The sequence below is a fragment of the Carassius gibelio genome, chromosome A18, assembly GCF_023724105.1.
Source record: "Carassius gibelio isolate Cgi1373 ecotype wild population from Czech Republic chromosome A18, carGib1.2-hapl.c, whole genome shotgun sequence".
Taxonomy (NCBI): domain Eukaryota; kingdom Metazoa; phylum Chordata; class Actinopteri; order Cypriniformes; family Cyprinidae; genus Carassius; species Carassius gibelio.
In genome coordinates, this window is record NC_068388.1 from 30,642,808 (window position 1) to 30,664,624 (window position 21,817).

General features: G+C 36.2%; 1 protein-coding gene across 3 annotated transcripts; it reads left to right on the forward strand.

Moving 5' to 3' along the window:
* The first annotated feature begins 7,826 nt into the window (after positions 1–7,826).
* Positions 7,827–20,259, forward strand: cmc2 (C-x(9)-C motif containing 2). Of its 3 annotated transcripts, none has more exons than XM_052532015.1 (5): positions 7,827–8,121; positions 8,432–8,515; positions 17,705–17,833; positions 18,342–18,413; positions 19,874–20,259. In XM_052532015.1, exons 3-5 carry the CDS (start codon positions 17,753–17,755, stop codon positions 19,955–19,957), a joined length of 237 nt encoding a protein of 78 aa, XP_052387975.1. In that variant the 5' UTR covers positions 7,827–8,121; positions 8,432–8,515; positions 17,705–17,752; the 3' UTR covers positions 19,958–20,259. The 3 variants fall into 3 exon arrangements, with proteins under 3 accessions (XP_052387975.1, XP_052387974.1, XP_052387973.1); XM_052532014.1 differs by having other exon boundaries at positions 17,708–17,833; XM_052532013.1 differs by having other exon boundaries at positions 7,828–8,121; positions 17,698–17,833.
* Positions 20,260–21,817: the final 1,558 nt, after the last annotated feature.

Consider the following 21,817-nt stretch of genomic DNA (forward strand, 5'->3'; position numbering starts at 1 on the left):
ACCAAAGGTTCATTACTTTACAACACGGTTTTATGTTGTGGCCATCTAGTGGTCATAAAAATAAAACTGATTCTACAACTGATTCTTTGTTTTATTTTATTATATAGAAATAATGGTCATTGTCAAAGTCATTAATTTGTGTCGGTGTGCTGGCACTAAAATAAGTAAAATAAATTAAATAAATGCATGAATTAAATCCTCTACATATTTTAACTCCACATCAGTCATGTTCTTTCATAGGCAAAGTTCATTTCAGCTTAATATATAAATTACAATATTGAAAAAAAAAATGCTAACCCATTATAAAGTAATATAAAGGAAACGGTTCGCGTGGTTTGAACATAGTATAAAAAGGGTTTGAACCAGATCAGTGGTTTGAACAGAGAATGTCTAATATGGCGAGAAGTTTCACTCTCACTACACTTCCGGCTTCTGAACTGGTTGCAGTTCCACTCTGATTCCATATGAGGGCGCTCACAGGACGAGTGCAGAATGAATGGAGGTCAATCGCGGTATACCCCTCAAAATCCACTTTTCTCAGTATATAATTTTTTGTCTAGTAATTTGAATGTTGTATTCGAAAGGAGAAATTACACATTGCTGGGTGTTCGATTTTTTAGAGTCTCCTATTTGCTTTAAAAAGTCTTTTAAAATGTCAATGATGTCATACACATCGAACGACCAGAGATGCTGATTACGGGAATCCTTCAGTCACTTTGGTGCTTTCAGAGAATGTCTATGGTGCTTTCCAGAGCCGTTGAAAAATTAATTATTAAACGGCTCTGGTGCTTTCGTGCTCTGCTCTGTAATTTTCTCTCGAGGCATTGACAACACAGCTGACACACGTGCAAGAAGAGTTTTTGTTTTGTTGTTTTGAAAGACCATGCCGAAAATACACACACAACGGTCGTTGGATGTTTGGCGGTATAGCTGGCTATCATTTATCCATCAGCTGGCTGACAGGCCTCATTAGCTATCAGCAATTAATGGTCGTAGGCTGTCAGCTAGACATCAGCTGGCTAACAGCCCTTATTAGACATTCTGCTATCAGCTATGTATCTAACGTTAGTCGATACACGATGGCGAATTCAGCCACTGAAGATTAGTGAAAGTGTGGAAAAAGAAGAGACCGCATGGATGGATGACATTACACATGTATTATACGTGTAAAGCTTGTGGAACAAACCTCAGAATGTGATGCCAATACTATACCATATGTATCCGGTATTTCTTAACACAAGAATAACACAACAAGTACTCAAATTCAATTTATTTTCCGTGTAAATTTTACAGTACATACATAACAATAGGCAGATAAAAGTGCCAGCAACAAAAAAAAAAAAAAAAAAAAAAAAAATTGCTGCGTTGAAAAGAAAAACTTGGGCGAAAAAGTCAGCCTTAACATTCTGATCCCGCTGATTCTGATTCGGATGCCATCAAGCGGTATCTCTGGTCATAATCAATCCTTCACTGACCAATCAGCGTTCATTAGCAGAATGCTAGCGTGTTATGGGCAACAACAACTCGAAAGGACATAAGTACTCCTTCATTCATTCGACCTATAACCCATGTTGAACTTGCAAAACCTACAATCAGATCTGAGATTTCTCAACAGCAATCGGGTGAAAGGGACAAATTTAGCCTTCTAGCCCCATAGACTCCCATTCGTTTTGCATTCATGCCGATCACCCCCAGTGGTACTCTGGTGAAACTGCTACCAAAATTCTGTACAATAGGGCTTAATAGGGAGTGGGAAGGCTCTCCGTAGACGGGCTCTGGTTTGAATCAGATACTGAAGCAGTCACATGGTTTTCAGACAAACGAAGCTTCAAACGTCATAGAACACATGCTCCTGCAAAACGACTCAAGCTCCGATACAGTGGGTGAACTTACAAACGGAAGTGCGCATCCCTCCCTATACCCAATGCACTATTAACCCTAGTAGTTAATGAAAGTACTTTAGTAAAGTAACTCAATATTTCTTCCACCAATTAATTTGTTATAGCTCTACAGATTTGTTATAGCTGCTATATTGGTTAGACAGTTTGACTTCTAACCCTAGGGTTGTGGGTTCGAGTGTGGGGCTGGCTGAGACCATGACTGAGGCCATGACTGAGGTGCCCTTGAGCAAGGCACTGAACCCCCAACTGCTCCCCGGGCGCCGCAGCATAAATGGCTGCCCACTGCGCCGGGTGTTTGTTCATGGTGTGTGCGTGCTCACTGCTGTGTGTGTGCACTTTGGATGGGTTAAATGCAGAACACGAATTCTGAGTATGGGTCACCATTTTCCTAAATCAAACCAGATTCCTACTGAAGGATAAAGCTGAGTGTCCCAGTGCTGGACAGTGGCAATACACTGTAAGAAATGATTCTGTGGTCATGTAGATTTGAATGAATGTTTTTGATTAAAATGTATTCAATATAATTGTGTTTTTGATTTTGAGGCAAATATTTAATTAAATTTCAAATAAAAATGGTTGGAATAAAATCTACCCATTGTAGTTAAATAAAATTTAAGCATTATATTTATCTAATCCCAAATGGAGAGAATATTGAGTTAATTCAAATTAATGTAATCGGGCTAATTTTAATTGAAAAGCACTTCCTGTCGAAGTGAGCCTTTTTATTTAAAAAATGCAGCAGGCCTACAAGGCATTTGAAGAGAGTAGGCTACAGACAGTGAATGTTCGTTTTCTTCCACATTGCTCATCTTGCAAAATTTAAATGGTTGACTTAGGTAAGAAAACTTATTTTGTTATCACTGGGCTACTAAGAAAAACGCATGTAGTAGTATATTACAATATAAAATGAGTTATCACAGAAAAAGAGACTCAGCAGCAACACAAAGTTGGCTTCTGTTGGAAGGCTATGTGATGTTGTTGCGCTATAATACTGACACAGCATCATACATTTTGGAAGAATTCTTATGTATCAAAGTCAAATGTTTATTTTGAAGGATGTGGGTTACCTTGTTCTCTATCATGGTTCCTAGGTCTTTTGTGTGTTAATATCATATCCTAAGTATGTTTTGTATGAAATTGCGTAAATAAGTACATCGCGTTTAATTTTAAGGTTCCATAAAGCGCAATATTTGGGGTTTTCGCTGGATGAGGATCTTATATTTCAGACGGCACTTGACACAGTTCCATTGGCTTTACTTCTCGTGTGTGGAGCTCGTCTTCCAGAGGCAGGTAACTTAACTTCTCTCTTTGTTTCACTGTTTTGTAAGTTAACTTAGCTAAATCCACGTGAAGTCAGTCTATTAACAGTGTTATGTTTAAGAGCCACAATTTTATTTATTTTCATGCATAAATCTGTTAATTTTAATGTGGTAATCTTACATTGGCACAAACTCTATAATTTTACAGCTAAACCGTACACTAAAAATTGAAAAAAAAATATTCATACTTTGATTAATAATTAGTCTAACACGTTTTTTTTCTCCCACAAAGTTTCAATAATGTCATTAAAATCTTTAAAATTACATTAACTCTTCCTCATTTACAATTCCAGAATGATTAAATTGGCAAATATTGTGGAGGAGGACTTCAGTACTCTGACAGTGGCAAAAAGTATTGAATGTTAGACAGTTTATATGAAAGAGGTTTAAAAGGCTAAGAACTGATGTGATATCTTTGTCGCCTTTGTGTTTCAGATCAATGCAGAATTTCAAAGAACAACTACTGTACTTCTGGTACCGAAATTTATGTCTGTGTTTGACTGTCACACTCCCAAGCTACTGACGCCATTTTGTGCCAAAGATGGAGCACTTGGAAGAAAACTGGAGATCATAATGGAAATGCTGCAGGTACAGTAGTTTGTTAAATTAGAAGTAGCTTTGTTCCATAAGATTTCCAAATTATATCAATAAGGACATCAAACTGAATGATAGACAATTGTCCTCCAGAGATGCTGTACTATTTTAGAAAAGGAAAAACTAATAATAGCTCATGCCTTTAAGATGCTGTTTTTTGCCTTACAAATTGATCAGAGACAAGGTTATTTTATATGTATAGCCCATTTTACAAACATTTTGTCTCAAAGGGCTTTGCATAGCATCATGACAACAGCCTCTGCCTTTAGACCCTCACACTGACCGAGGAGAAACTCCCAAGAAAACCCTTTTTTACAGGGTTAACCCTTTTTAATACCTTCAATTGCTCACTGTGAATCCTTCGGATAATTCCCTGTTGTATTCACACATGGGGTAATTCAGAAATGACACAGACTTTGTACTATAGAGCTGACCGGGTTAAATCCATTTAATATCAGATTCGAACATTCTCCTTCAGGTGATGTCTTTGTAATTTCAGGCTTGCAGTGCATGTGTGGAAGGGGCTAATGGATTATCATGAAATTATAAACAGTATTTTCTACTTTAAAGCATTATGAAGCTCTGCCTTATGGTCTGACGAAGCTTTATACATTAAGTAAAGCAGACATGTAAAGTATGATCAGAATTGATAGGTGTCATGTGTTTACTTTTCTAAATTACAGACACATCCAGTTTTTTGTTTTTTTGTTTTTAGTGATTGACTTCCTCCCCAGCACTCTTCGATTGAGAGGACCAGAGAGATTGTTCCTCGGTATCTTACAAAAAATACCTTGGAGAACAAGGGGGACATCTTATCAAAGAATTCAACGTAGGTGAACTTAATATAAATTTAACTTAATTCCTCAATTTGTTGATTAATCTAGAAATGTGACCTTTATATGTAAATTAAATTAATGATTTTTTTTTTTCAGAATTTCTTTGATTTGAAATTTTTTTGGTAATGCATCGTGTAGGTCTTAAGGTCTAAAATTTGACTTATTGTAACCTACATGAACACTGTACAAAAACATCAAAATAGAGAAGAAAACACAACAAATAACAATTTGACACCAAGGCCTGCAAGAAAATAATATCTACTAAAATAGATTCATAAGCTATGAAAACAATAATGAATGTATTTTCTAGTAATTTGATATGCTTGCAAAATATTTCTGACAGTTTTATACTAAGACAATGACAATTTCATGTTGCAGGACACTGAGAACTTGGAGGAACTTGAACAGCTCATAATGGCCATTAATGTGACCCCAAAGCGTGGAGCTTCTACAAGCAACTGCCCAAAGAACATTGGGATCCTCATTAAGGGCGTGGAAGTCATCACAGGACTTGGAGATATTGCAAGGGCTTGCATTGTCCTCTTTGGCTTGACCTACGTGCTGAATCTTGATTATCCCAGACTACTGAAGTACACCTTTGAGGTGTTCCAATTTTTTTTCTTGGAACTGGATGATTCAAAGCTTTCTAACAAAGTCCAGTCCCTCAAGAACAAACTTCAGGCTTGAAATGGGACTGTATTGCAGTGCAGACTTTTGTGCTACACAATGTTCATCTTCTACAGAGCTTGGGAATTGCACATTTGAAAGTGCTATGTTTGTAAGTTGGCACTGTTTTGTCCAAAAAATGTCGTACATTTCAATTTTTGTAAATTCAAAGTACAAATGTATTTTACTCAGTACAATTTGCACTTTTATTATTTATGTTTTGGCACATGCCATTATGGAGTATTTTTCTTTAAGATCTTTACTGCTCCTTTTTTTTAAGTTGAAGTCAGCATTTTGTCCTTTTAAAAGTTCTGAAAAAGTTTGAAATGCTTGAGCAAACTTCTGGCTTGAAATAAGAGACAGTAGTAGTTGCAGTGTACATGATTTGCTACACAATGTTTAGCTTCTACAGAGCTTGGGAATTACACATCTGAAAGTGTTATGTTTGTAAGTTAGCACTGATTTGGACTCTTATCCCACGAATGTCAGTGATATTTCTAGTTCAAAGTACGAAATGTTTATTACTCTGTACAAATTACACTGTTCTGCTTTTTTTTGGTACATGCACCTCTGGAGGATTTTCCTTTAAGATCAGTATTGACCCAATTTAGTGGGATGTGAGATGAGAAAGCATGGAAACAGGTTTATAGACACATCACCATTCTGTATGTAATTTATTTTTGTTTTTACAAAATAGTTTAAAGTCAGCATTCTGTCCTTTTCAAACTTCTGGCTTGAAATGAGACTGTGGTTGCAGTGTACAATGATTTGCTACAATGTGTCTAAAGCACAAAAGTGAATTGTTAATAAAATTCTTATTTGAGTATTTAACTTCTGTACTTTCTGGGCCATATTATTCATAAGAAAGAAATATTTCGATTTAATTAATTGCATTGATTAAATTCAAATCAATGTGCAGATTGATGTAGATGATGATTACTCAATTATGATATGTAAAATCTAATTAATATTTATTAGTACTATTTACACATTAGGGAGTTTATCTTTTTCAAAACAACTCAATATTTTTATTTGGGTTATACTTAATTCTGTGCTGTTTTCTATTCAAATCTACTCATATTAAATGAATAACTATTAAGGGTCTCATTTAATTAATATTTACTCAATACTAAACCTTGTGAAATTTAATTAATAATATTGCTTGTAATCTGTTGCCTCATTTTTATTGAGTAGATATGGTGTATTTTTTCTTACAGTGTATGCACTCAAAAACACTGGAGACCAGATGATGCCCCACTGGCAGAGTGTTGCAATACCAGGCTGTCTACTGTGGCAGCCCATCCAGATCTGCTCGGCTGAATGAATGTGTGAAAATGTAGCAGCCCGTGCAAAAGCACCACCAGTCTCTGCTCTTTTTTTTAATTTATATTAATTTTTTTAGGTTATTTTTCTGATGTTGAATTTAAGTTGTTTTGAAATTAGTTGTAAAAACTACTTTTAGTATAGAAAAAAAAACAGAAAAGCACAAATGTTATTTAGAGGCAAAGAAAAAAAATGATAGAAGAATGTGTCATTTTCAAATTATAACTTGCTTAGCAAAAATAAATAGCACTCTAGTCTTCAGTGTCACATCCTTCAGAAATCATTCTAATATGCTGATTTGCTGATTATTAATATTTAAAACATGAGTAATTTTCTTTTTCAGTAGGCTATTCTTTGTTGAACAGAAGGATCCAAAGATCAGCATTTATGTGAAATAAAAAGCTTTTGCAACATTATACACTATTCAAAAGCTTAGAATCAGTATAATGTTTTTATTTTTTGGAAAATAAATTATAGAAATGAATACTTTTATTTAGCAAGGATTCATTTAAATAGATCAAAAAGACATGATGATAAAGACATGATCATTTTACAAAAGAATTATATTTTTTTTATAAATGCTGTTCTTCTGAACGCCCCACGTGGCCCCCGCATAATCTATGCCCCTGGCTGTGTGTCATGTAACTTTCACTTAAGAACAAAAGTAAAAAGGTCATCAACATTGTTTATGAGGACAGGAATGAAGAGCAAGTAAAGCATCTCTGCAAAATATACAGGTGTATTTCAATAAATTAGAATGTTGTGGAAAAATTCATCCAGAATGCAATAGTAATCATGTGCACGTTTTAGTAAAATTGAGGGAACTAATTAGTAAATCATGCGCAAAATGTATTCATTTTTTCTTGCATGTCATGTGCGGGGCTCCGTAAATTGTGATGATTTTGGGTCACATTTAACAAAAATCTCAAATTAGAATATGGTGACATGCCAATCAGCTAATCAACTAAAAACAGCTGCAATATTTTTTTTCATTTGTAAATGTTATATTCTTCTTGATTGTATATTATTATTGTTATTTTTTTCTGTTTTATTTTCTAGCTTGTCTATTTATTTTGCTTAGTTCTTATGTTTTATTTTCATCATAGGCTTGCAAGCAAAATCCTAATCCATATTCCAGCCCAGTCGGTGGCGGTAATGCACCTCTAAGTTGGTTTGCCAACCGCCAATAAACACAAAAGAAGAAGAAAAAGAAGCCAACGCAAGACGCAGCGCCACACACATGATGTAATGATTAGTTGGATATAGTGTGTGCTTTTTTTTTTTAAACGGATCATTGCATTACAAAGTAAATAACGGACATGTCTGAGAGACCATCAAATATTAATGAGCAAAATACATTTCTGATATACTAAAAACGTGAATGTCACTCTGTAAACACGTGAACAGTGCTGCCCTTCACGAGCGACAGCAGAGCTGTCAATTCAACCTCTGTTCTCGGATGAACCGTCTTTAAGAGCATTGGTGAGCTGATATTCTTTCATAACTGTAATGTGTTATTGACTGCTACTGCTTATGTAGGAGTGATTGAGAACAGTTCTACGAAGCAACCATTTTTCTTTACAAACAATCGTAAACAAAAGATTTGTACAGTTTACATAATCGAAAACGCATTCTTGATAGTATAAAGTGTGATATCAACACGAAACCAATTAATTAAAAAAGGTAATGAGAGTGTACTTGAATCACTTTTCTTACTTCCTTAGTTATCATGCATTTAAAATAAAATGGCCACACTTTTTCCCCAGTTATTAACAAAGTTCTCTCAATACAGCACCATATATGGGACTGTTACTATCTCTTTTTTGAAAAAAGAGTCCTCAAGGGAATTCAGAAGGTGTTCAGATAAATTTTCAAGGTATGTTTCATCCTTATGCTGTAATACTCAATTTAAAAAAAAAAAAGTATAATAAATCATTTTAGCTTAACTGGGAGATTTAATTTTTCGATGATAACTCTGTGTAGTTTTAAATACACCTTGTAGAATGAAGTAGTTAATAAATAATGACTTATTTTTATTAAAACCATTTTGATTGTGCTAATGAACCAATGAGAGAAAACTGTTTGAAATTTGGAATCAATACAAAAGATATCTGTGGCCATCTGCTGGTCAAATTATTAATGACAAACTGTTGTGTCCTACTACAAGAAGCATAGATAGATAGATAGATATATAAACAAACGTTATACTGTAACTGATTAACTTATTTGAAAATTTAATTAAATGGCTTAATACTAATAATTTTTTTTTGCTGTTGCAGGTAAGTGTTCCAAATTTCAGAGGATTATAGAATGAGTGATGGGATGGGATGGGGAGGCTGTAGTATCCTTAATGTCATGTCAAATTTCCTAATCAGATTTAAGATGTTGTAGACTGGAATGATAATCAAGATCAACCTATATTTGACAGTCTCTCTTTTTTTTTTTTTTTTTTAATCAGCATTGGCAGATAAATGAGCTTAATTTACAAAGTGTTTAATTTAAAGTGTTTCTGCTTCGTTAATGAATAATGCACAATGCACATTTTCTGATTTCAAATATGTTAAAGCGAAATTAAATCAAATGGATAGTTCAACCAAATCTAAAAATTCTGCCATTATATACGCTCATTCATGTTGTTCCAAACCCATAAGACTTCCGTTCATTTTCAGAACACAAATGAGGATATTTGTAATTTTCTCTTATTATTTAAATTGCATAACAGATTTATTAGACCATCACCACTCAATGTAATGTATGTACCATAGCTGCCCTAAAGTAACAGTTGATAACAATCAAATAAATCTCACTCCCTGATATTTTGTGATGTCATAATCTATTAAAACATGTATTTTGTATTATTATACACAATCACTTACGAAAATTAGACATGGTATTACTATGGTAAATGTTTAGTAGGCTATCCAGTTTTTTTTTTTTGTGTTTTTATTACTAGTTATAGCCTATAACCAGTTTTACTACAAATACCATGGTTAAGCTATGGTTAGTGTTGCAAAACATTGTTTTTACGATGGTTTAACTAATAACCAATAACAATGTTTTTTTTTTCGTATATTATATACAAATTTTCATGTTATATGTTTATTTTATGGCATGTATTTGTGCAAATGATTAGGCAGCCGAAGCACACACCACATAGAATAAAGCTGCACATTTCAAGGCACTTCAGTGGACCTTAATGTTACCTGTGTTGTCAACGTTTCAAATATTTTTAATATATCAATAATAAAGTATGACAGGCTTTTAGTCAAGTCTTTATCACTTTATTACAATTAAGCAAAACAAAATGTCAAATGTTTACTTTTCACAAACCGTATCGTTCTCATATAGGAACAGAAAATGTCGGGAAACATCACCTTTTTCCATTCTTTTGGGTCGTTTGTTCAGTCACAGATACCCTACAGATATTCCGACCCAATACGGCTCAGTTTTTATATGTATGTTGCTAGGCCTGTATGTATGTAATCTATGCCCCTGGCTGTGTGTCATGTAACTTTCACTTAAGAACAAAAGTAAAAAGGTCATCAACATTGTTTATGAGGACAGGAATGAAGAGCAAGTAAAGCATCTCTGCAAAATATGCAGGTGTATTTCAATAAAATAGAATGTTGTAGAAAAATTCATCCAAAACGAAATAGTAATCGTGTGCACGTTTTAGTAACATTGAGGGAACTAATTAGTATATCATGTGCAAAATTTATTTATTTTTTCTTGAATGTCATGTGTGGTGCTCCATAAATTGTGATGATTTTGGCTCACATTTAACAAAAATCTCAAATTAGAATATGGTGACATGCCAGCTAATCAACTAAAAACAGCTGCAATCATTTTTCATTTGTAATCATTATATTCTGATATTACAGATACAGATATTCCGACCCAATACGGCTCAGTTTTTATATGTATGTGGCTAGGCCTGTCACGATAACAAATTTTGCTGAATGATAAATTGTCCAAGAAATTATCGCAATAAATGATAAAATCGTCATTCTAAGACCAGTTTCAACTAATGATAATGGCATAAAAATGCAGGTACACCTTTTCAAAGATCAAAAAACTTGTATTTTATGGCAGTTTCATAGCAAGACAAACCAAAATGTTGACTTTGTGAGGCTTAAAAGGAAATAATATTGTATGTTATATTATGTATATGCCAGTTAGGGATGCTCATATTGACCGTTTAAACGTTAACTGAAAGTAAACATTTTGACCGATGAAGGAGCTCGATAAAGGGGCCGTTCACATATCACTTCTTTTTTTTGTGCTCAAGTTCGTTATTTCAAATGCGGTACGCATGCTCATAATGAAAGAGATGTGCTTGTTTTTTCCAGGCACGATTGCACAGCATCTAGTTTAAAACATCTCAGTTGTTCAGAATGACGCAAGCGCACCAGGTCATGTGTAAAGAACCGACTCAAACAGCTTCCTTAAGGGTGAAAATACCCGTTGTTTTTGAAAAACGGGGTGCACCAAAACACTGCAGAGTTTTATTTTACTTTTCTTCATAAATCTTGTAGCAGAGTTACAGCAAGGGTTTTTAGGTGGTGGGAATCCATTACTGAAATTTCCTCATTGTAACGGATATCGGAGCTGATCGATGTGCTTTGGAATGGAGAAAACGAAGCGCACATGTGTGCATGTGTGTGTTAACTGGCTGTGTTGACACACGCAACCACACGCCTACAGACATATTTAGCTGAGCAAGCCAAATGAGGCCAATTTCGACAGAAAGTGCAACGAAGTTACAAAATATGTTACAAGGTATTAAAATGAAGTACAAAAGTTGTGCGAGTACAATGCTGTATCGCTTGCGACGCAAACATCCACAAGCAAATGAAAGGCGCTTCCCAAAGCTAGTCACTCTAGCAAGACGTTAAAGGGATAGTTCACCCAAAAATCATAATTATGTCATAAATAACTCACCCTCATGTTGTTCCAAACCAGAAAGACCTTCATTTATCTTCAGAACACAGTTTAAGATATTTTAGATTTAGTCTGAGAGCTCGCAGTCCCTCCATTGAAACTGTGTGTACGGTATACTGTCCGTGTCCAGAGAGGTAAGAAAAACATCATCAAAGTAGTCCATTTGACATAAGAGGGTCAGTTAAAATATTTTGAAGCATCGAAAATACATTTTGGTCCAAAAATAGCAAAAACAATGACTTTATTCAGCATTGTCTTCTCTTCCGTGTCTGTTGTGAGAGAGAGTTCAAATCAAAACAGTTTGTCATATCCGGTTCGTGAACGAATCATTCGCTGTAACCGGATCTTTTTGAACCATTTCACCAAATCAAACTGAATTGTTTGAAATGGTTCGCGTCTCCAATACGCATTAATCCACAAATGACTTGCTGTTAACTTTTTCAATTTGGTTGACACTCCCTCTGAGTTAAAACAAACCAATATCCCGGAGTAATTCATTTACTCAAACAGTACACTGACTGAACTGCTGTGAAGAGAAAACTGAAGATGAACACCGAGCCAGATAATGAGTCGTTCACGAGTCAAGAACCAATTGCATCAGTTTTCGGATCACCAGTAGTTCTTTCGGACAGTTCGATTCAATAAATCGGTTGAAGAAAGCGGTTCACCGGTTCTTTTGCGCTCGACGCAATTGCGTCATTTGCGATGTTTGCCCTTAATTCAGGCCTTCAGTTTACCTGGGCTCATAACATTAGCACAGAATCAGTACAGAATTAATCACCAGAAGAATCAGTTTGGTTCAGACACTCTGTGTGTCAGTCTGTGTCACGCTGAATCACAAATGCGCAGTATCATCTGCTCCTCGGTTCTCGAATCGAACGCGTCTGACAGAAACAGTTCTTGACTCGTGAACGAGTCAGTCTGTTGTTCGTTATCTGGCTCAGCTCGGTGTTCATCTTCAGTTCTCTCTTCAAAGCAGTTCAGTCAGTGTACTGTTTGAGTAAATGAATTACTCCGGGATTTTGGTTTGTTTTAACTCAGAGGGAGTGTCAGCCACATAAAAAAAGTTAACAGCTTAAGTCATTTGTGGATTAATGCGCGAACCATTTAAAACGATTCAGTTCGATTTGGTGAACTGGTTCTGAAAGAAGAGAAGACAATGCTGAATGAAGTCGTAGTTTTTGCTATTTTTGGACCAAAATGTATTTTAGATGCTTCAAAATGTTCTAACTGACCCTCTGATGTCACATGGACTACTTTAATGATTTTTTTCTTACCTTTCTGGACATGGACAGTATACCGTACATACAGCTTCAATGGAGGGACTGAGAGCTCGGACTAAATCTAAAATACCTTAAACTGTGCTCCGAAGATAAATGGAGGTCTTACTGGTTTGGAACGACATGAGGGTGAGTTATTAATAACATAATTATGATTTTTGGGTGAACTATCCCTTTAACTCTTTATTCCCAGGACATCTGTGCTTTCGGAGCGGGTGTTTTTTGCCGCAGACTGTCCACAGGATGCGCTCCAGTCTAACCCCTCATCACATCATGATATGCTACATTATTTAAATAAAAATAGAAAAAAATTATCTCGACCGAAAATATTATTATATTTTTTTTTATTGTGCGATTAATTGATTTATCGACTATCGCGACAGCCCTATATGTTGCTCTGTTGAGTGGCAGAAATGACTTTATGTAGGCCATTCTGAGCCTACACTATGCTTTTCCAGTGAGGGGAAAGGACTGTTATCCTCCACGGCGACTGTGCCCACACAGCTATGCACGACACCGAACAAACCAATGCCTGATTACCATTTTACAAAAAATTTATAAGAAATAAAATAATGCTGCAAAGTTCTCCACTAAATAAAATACTCCGTCTCAAACCAATATCACATGATAAAATATATTGAAAAATATAAATAAATAACTATGATTACAGTGCAGCATTACCAATCCCAGCTTGTAGGCCTGCTCATATAAAAAAAAAAAAAAAAAAAATTTTTATATATATATATATATATATATATATATATATATATATATATATATATAACTTTTCCAAAGTGTAAAGTGCAGCAACAACAGTTTCAGTTTTTAGACCACCTCAGATTTCGTTATTGGGTTGGCCTGATTGGAATTAAGAGCAAAGGTCTGTTTAAATGCAGACGGAAGCTGCGTTTGAATTACGGTTGTTTTTTTCCTAGTTGTAGCGATGTTCACACTCGCGTAATGCCTTGTGAAAACTTTAGAATCAGCTGCAGGCCGGGATTTGCGCTGAACGCGGAGACTTCCGCCACTTAATATGTTCGTGTGGAAACACGAAAATGTACCTATGTTCTGCACACAAAATATTGCATTCGGTCATTCGGTGCCCTGTACCTAAACAGTCCAGTACGAATACACGTACCGTTAAACCCCCCCCCCAAAAAAAAAAAAATATATATATATATAAATATATATATATATTAGTGGTGGGCCGTTATCGCCATTAACGAGCTGTGTTAACGCGAGACTATTATCGGGCGATAAAAAAAATATCGCCGTTAATCTATTCTCAAAGTTGGGTTGGGAGCTGGGTCTATACTAAGCAAGCTATGATGACTCCTTCACCATCATAGGTGACTCTTTCACCACTGCTGCGCATAGCCACGCAAGCTTATCTTTTTCACATGTTTAAACGCCTTACCGCTTGTCGATTTAAACATTAAAGCATCCAAAAACAAGACGCGGAAAAGCTGAACGTAGTAGCTGGTTACTGGTGTTCGGTGCGAACGAGAGAGAGAGAGCCGCGTATCACGGACAGCGACACTGAACCGAGCTCTCTTCTGCGAAAAGAAAGGCGTCTCAAAACACTTGAACATCGAATTTGCTTATTTTTGCTCTTGTGCCAACAAATAAATACAAAATATGTCAATATCCCCCTTGGAAATTATGCTCGAAAAAACTGTCAGTTATTTCTAAAGTGAAAATAAACAGTTGAGGAAGAAAATGGGATGTGTATTATATTGGATGCGTTCATCGTCTCTTAAAGGGACCACGCCTAATTTTTAGCCACTGGCTGCTGTAATGTTCAACCATAGCGTTTTTGAAGCTCAAAGTGTGCAAAGCGGGCCGTCGCCATCTTGGCATTGCCTCATCGTGTGATTTTCCCGGACAATCGAAAATGGCCAAAAAGGCGGGAGCTGGTTGCTGGAGCCACGCCCACCTAGCTCGACAGCGATGACAGCAGCAGCAATCCACCTGTCACTCAAGTGACAATACCCTTAATTATGCAGAACTTTAAGGCTTAATATAAATTCAACAGATAAGTTCTAAAAAAAATTATACCACCCCCTCGCAGTTGTCATGAAGGGCAAAATTTGCTTTATAGACCAAACAAATTTTTTGAACCAGGCTGTAAATGTTTTTTTTCTTCTGTAAAGTTGGGCATTTTGACATGGGGAGTCTAATGGTCCTTTCATACTGCACGTTGGACCCGAAAAATTGCCAGAGGATTGCCGGGTCGCCTTCTGTGTGAATGCCAACATGTCCCGGGATTGATCCTGGGTCCGACACCTAGTTACATTGCCAGGTTCAGTCCCAGAATGAGCGCTGTGTGAACAAAAGCAAGAACTAATGCCGTAAAGGGTGTGACGTAGTGATGACGCACGTTATCGCGCTTCTCTTGTACCAGTTGTTTTGAAGGCAGAGCAACGTTCGCGACAAAACAAATATGTGCAAACTGTAATTAACCAGAGATAAGTTTCACTTTCACTTTCCGCAGCCAGCCTGTAGTGGCCAGTTGATAAACTGCAGTTTTAGTCACTCCCTTGTTGGCTTCACGAGAGAGAACGGAAGGTTGCCGATCTAGTTTAACATGTTAAAAATATTTAACACAATTACCGCAGGGGCAGGGCTAAGGTTGGCCACCCCACTCCCAACTGCTGCTGGAACATGACATGACAAATCCTTGACAGAAAACTGCCTTGTCCTGTTTATGAGGTACTGAAACAGAGTTTGAATTCAAAATTCAATTCATGTGTAGACACTAGGCAGATGCGGCGGTGTAGACACTTGCTGGGTTTCCTTCCAAATTTGCGAATTTAACTTATGCGCAAAATTGGAATATCGCACAAAACATTTACGAACAAGCACAGTTTCCATCCAATGAGTTAAAGAGAACAAAATTGTCACTTCCTGATAAACTCGCACTATACATCACTAAGAAAAGTAGGAGAAGCTACTGAATATAATATTATATTTTTAATATAATAAATTACTTGCACCTCAGAACGAGCAGATGAAAAACAATGATTATGGTTATTGCTTTCAGAGGTGGATGCTGCTGTTTGGGAACGCAGTCGTTTAACAGTTCTGGGAGGCATACATAAATACTTTGATAATTGATTTCCAAATGACCATAGCAAAATTTTAGATGCTGTGGAACAAGATCAGTCTGCTGCTTAGTCAGGTTTTACCACCCCATAGCGCAAAGTCACATTACTTTTTTGATGCTCTTGGAGGAATTTATTTGCAAAATACATTTCCAACTCCCTTTATTCGCATTAACCCTTTTTCGTCAAAAACAACAAGTTTTTTGCAAATGAAGGCATTTTTATTTGAAATTCTACGTTTCCATCACTTGATTCCGATGCGATACTTCAGAATGCGCATAAAAGCAGGGTGATGGAAACCCAACTATTGTTCACTGTTCCGCCGCCAAGCAAGTGGTGGATTAACACCTCACCTGCACTCGCTCTCTTTGAAATGGGAATGTTTGCTACATTTCTTGTTAACATGTTATTTATCGCGGTCTCATTTGTATTTGGCCAGTTTGGAGAAAGCATCACCAAACCTGATCAGCCAGGCGTTTGCGATTTACGGGAACTTGTACAGACACAGATGGATAACATGAATGGAGATGGATCCAGATCGGCAATGTAGTATTTGGTTTCCCAATAAGCTCCATCGCCCAACAGAAATATTTTATTTTGCTGAATGCATAAACTGTGTATTTTCCTGCAATCAAACCTGCCAATCTAAAGGAAACATTGTGTATGGCGTTTGATGAAATATGCTCAATATGCAAAAATGAATTTAATTTGGTATTTGAGTGCTGTCTGAGAAATGGCTTGCTTGTGTGCATGCTTCAGGTGTGCGTGCACACAGAGATGATCTGTAAGAGCCTTTTTTTTTTTTTTTTTGGCAAGTGAAAGTTTAATTTGCATTGTCTTTAAATGGATGGATAGTAATTTTGAGAGAATATTAAACATATCTTAAATTGTGTTCTGAAGATGAAGTGAAGTCTTATGGATTTAGAGTGACATGGGAGTAAACATGAGAGTTAATTTTGGTGAAATTTATTTTAAGACTGTTTGAATTAGGGATGTCCCATGCATTTTTAACTGATTGGTATTTTCTCTCCTAAGCCTGGTCATTATTTTTACATCAGGTGCCATGACAGTGTCACACAGTAGGAGGCGATATGTGCCTTTTACGTGGTTTTTCCAACCACCATTTAAAAAAAGAAGCAGATCAAATGTACAATACCCATGCTTGAGAACCAGTGAGGTCTGATCTTGTATTTGTTTTTGATGCACACAAATCTCCACTTTTTTCCCTTTCAGTTGCAATTATTCTGTTTATTATACATAATATAGAATACAATTAATTGATATCAGTAGTCCCATATTCATAATTGTGACCACAAAGTCTGTTTAATATTGTTTACATCTACCAATGTCTTATACACAAACACACACATCTCGTTAGATACTCAATATTCAGTGACTCAGATTGGATCAGAGGCACAAAAACCTGATCAGCACATCCCTAATTTGAATAGTACTTGTGAAAATGTCTTAAGGAAATTAGATGTTTTACAAAAACATTTTTGTTTAAAGATAGTTATTTATGCCTTTGTCCCACACACCATCATACAATCTGGGATTATAGGAATGGCCAAAGACAATTGAGATAAAGCATAAATCCATAGAAGAAATAAGACTTATAAGATTGAAATAAGAAATAAGATTTCTTTGAATGCCTTACCTGCAAAGTACAGTACACTGAACATTTTTAGGTACATCCTTTCCCCACCCTCCCTCCCTGACTTTAATTATTATAGTTACCAGCAGGGCAAGTGTTGTCACAGATTGCAAGACATACAGCCTTAACTCAAGATGCACTCGGATCTGTCACCCCATCTACATACTGATGAGTGCAATCAGCTAATAACACTTCTCAAACAGTGCCACAAGGAGGTATGGAACATACTCATGCAAATATGCTTTTCAGAGTTACATTTTCTTCTCCTCAATTGTACAATCCACAAACCATGCAGAAAAAAAAATATTTGTGAATGAAACGAACCAAGAAATAAAATCTGTTATCGTTTATCTCATACCTTTAGCCTAATGTAATTTCAAACCTGTATGATTTTGTTCTGTGGGCCAAAAATGTAGTCAACAGAAAAATGTATATGCTTTAATAACTCATTTTTTGTTCCTTGGAAGAAAGTCATACAGGTAAGACATGATGCTAAGTAAAAAGATGACAGTATTTTATTTTTGAGTAAACTACTGTATTTCTTTAAATATCTATTAGATGCAAGTACATGCTACTTTTTGGATTGTACCATTTCTTCTGATGTATAATTTTTTTCTGATAATTTTTTCATAAAACTTGTGCACTAATTACAGAGAGTGCAAAATGTTTATCTTGGTGTGAAAACAGGCTTGTAAGAAAAATAATGTCTGGCTCTGTCATTAGCATAATGTCCTCAGGTTCTTTGGCACATGCAATGATTTGGATCGTGCAATGCGGGTCTGTCTCAAGAAAGAGGTGAGTATGTGATTGTGTGGTGCTCATTGTGAGTTCCTGTAGCTTGAGAATGCACATACTGAATTCTTTATACCACTAAAAGTCACTTTAGATAAAAGTGACCATTTTCACCTGTTATTAATATCGCATTAGTAAAAATTGATTACAAAAATTATGTGTTGCTGTGTTTAGATGAGTGAATGTGTTTGTCCCTGCAGTTTGTGTGTGTTCATCCTACCTCTTGCAAATTAAAGGCATAGTTCACCTAAAAATTATATTTGTCATCATATACCGGCGACTGTGATTTCACCAAGTAAAGCATGTTCCTGGATCAACATCCTTGTTGATCTTGGAACAACATTCCAATTGACCAATCAGAACTGAGGGATAACTTTACAGGGAATATCTATTTTAAGCCTGTTTTATACTTCTGCGTTGAACCTACACCGTAGGGTATGCGTCAGTTTTCATTTATACTTCTGTGTCATTGTCTGCGTCGACGTGCAGTACACATGCAGAACGCTAGTCTGCAGTGTCCATGGCTATGTTGCTGGTGTAACCTGCAGTACCACGACAAAAGCTGAAGGAGCGGCTCATCAAAGAAGCATTATATCCGTGATGGCAGCAAATAAATATCAAATAATTAAATCATTACTTAAAGCTACAAAAGGAGACAACAACGGAACAGGAGATGGCGGCATTCTTTTCATCTCCACAAGGACTTGTACTACGGCAGATCAACATTGGTTTTCGTGGACGCTATATACGTGTATAATACGTGATAAGACACTTGTTCTTTGCTTTGTTTTATTTTATATAAGAAGGTGTAACATTAAATTATATTAAAGTGCATATAAACGCACACAAAACTCAAGTACATACAGAGAGGGACGGATTCAAGCAGATCAATCACAATGTTTGCAGTCCGCGTAGAATTGACACGCTGTTAAGATTTCTGGAGAGGTGCACGTCAGGCTACGGCATACGCTACGGTTTAGGGTGTGCGTCTACACGTAGGCTATGGCGTAGAAGTACAAATCAGCCTTTAGGCTTATGATCAGGGTTAGGTGCTTCTACAATCTTGTTACTCCATTATCATTTCATACTAATTTTAGGATTAAATTATGGGTACGGTTAGGTTTAAGGGTTGGGATTGTGTTTAGTCTTTATTTTTGGCCAGTAATGTTGATCCTGGATCAATTTGATAGTCATGTCATTGTGGAACACATTCAACTCCTCATTATAGGAAGCCCACTCCGCCCCTGTCCTGTATCTGTAGTATTAATACCAGATGGAAACAAGGCCAAAGCATCTTCCATACAAATGAGTCTAGAATGTTTTGTTGTTGTTGTTGTTTTCCCTGAGGCATTAAATCAAAAGATTTCTGAAATCAGTCTCTAAGTAAAGCTTGAAATATGAATGCTCTGATTTGTCTAGCTGTCTTCATTTAAAATCATTTGCCTCTCTGTTTGTCCACACAGTACAAGGCAAAGAGGGAGCGCAGCAATGCCCATGCAGAAGAAATGAGACAGCGTTTAAAGGAACAACCAAAAGAGCATCCCTAGTGTCAAACATCACCCCCAAAACTACTTCAGACATGCTCTAGCTTCTGGTGTTCTAAGGGTGCCTGGACACTTTAAATCTGGAATACTTTTCTATGAGGATTAATGAATCATGAACCTTGCAGTAAAACAGGTTGTCTGAAGATTTACAATGATAGAGCTTGTACATTTATTTAAGAATGTTTAATTGCTGACCCTGAACTGTATCCCAGATATGACCTACTGATCTGGAGAGAGGGTATGAAAAAAAAATCCAAAATTGTGATTGATTAAATTCCGATGTAAAAAATAAAGTTAAAAATGAACATTGTCTTAGCACATTTTTTGTCAACTTGTCTACATGAATATATTGTTGTTTAGAGAAAAAATGGGCCTGCATATCTAATCGGTTGAATTATTGTCAGTGCCATGACTGAGATGAGACCTTTGAACAAGGTACTTTAACCCCCAACTACTCCCTGGGCGTCACAGCAAAAACTACTCACTGCTGTGTGTGTGTGTGTGTGTGTGTGCGCACTTGGATGGGTTAAACGCAGAGCACAAATTCCAAGTATGGGACACCATACTTGGCTACACGTCACTCACTCATATCCATATTCACTCTTTACCAGAAGGTGGAGCTTTTGGAGCAGCAGTATTATAGCCATTACATAAAGTAAACACTTTGTTATTAGGCATTATACTGAGGTAATATGAAAACCCTTTAATAGGTAATATCAAAACTTATTAAAGTTAATAAACTTATATATCAAAATATTAAGAAGTAATAGAAAAAGATTCCTGGCCAAAATGTGAATTTACAGGTGTGATCTAAATGTAAAATTACACAAAATTTTAATTTTTCATCATTAGTAGATCGAAACAATCAGTTTTCATAAATGTTGGCTATTTGGTGGTTGTTAGAATTTAAAAAAAAGAGTACAGCAAAATTAAGTAGCAATCCTTGGTCTTATTCACTTGTAATATCAAAATTATTGGAACAGTATTAATTAATAAAGGTGCAGGATTTAATAAAAATAAATATACACAACAATATATATCTAAATTACAGCCTATGCTCTCAATGTCAAATGCAGAAATGTTAATCCATGCATTTATGACCTCAAGGTTAGATTATTGTACTGCTTTATAGGGTGGTTGTTCTGCACGCTTAGTAAACAAATTACAGCTAGTCCAAAATGCAGCAGCAAGAGTTCTTACTAGAACCAGGAAGTATGACCATATTAGCCCGGTCCTGTCAACACTCCACTGGCTCCCTATCAAACATTGTATAGATTTCAAAATATTGCTTATTACTTATAAAGCCCTGATTGGTTTAGCACCTCAATATTTGAATGAGCTCCTTTTTCATTATAATCCTTTATGTCTGCTACATTCTAAAAACTCAGATCCTTTTCCTATTTGGCGCCTAAACTCTGGAATAACCTACCTTACATTTTTCGGGAGGCAGACACACTCTTGCAGTTTAAATCTAGATTAAAGACCCATCGCTTTAACCTGGCTTACACATAACATAATATGCTTTTAGCATCCAAATCCGTTAAAGGATTTTTAGGCTGCATTAATTAGGTAAACCTTGTCTCAGACGACCACCAGGACAAGACCACAAGAAACGGATGATTCTTCTGCACAATCTGACTTTGCTGCAGCCTGTAATTGAACTGCTGGTTTCGTCTGGTCAGAGGAGAACTGGCCCCCAAACTGAGCCTTGTTTCTGCCAAGGTTTATTTTCTCCATTCTGTCACCGATGGAGTTTCGGTTTCTTGCCGCCGTTGCCTCTGGCTTGCTTAGTTGGGGTCACTTCATCTACAGCGATATCATTGACTTGATTGCAAATAAATGCACAGACATTATTTAAACTGA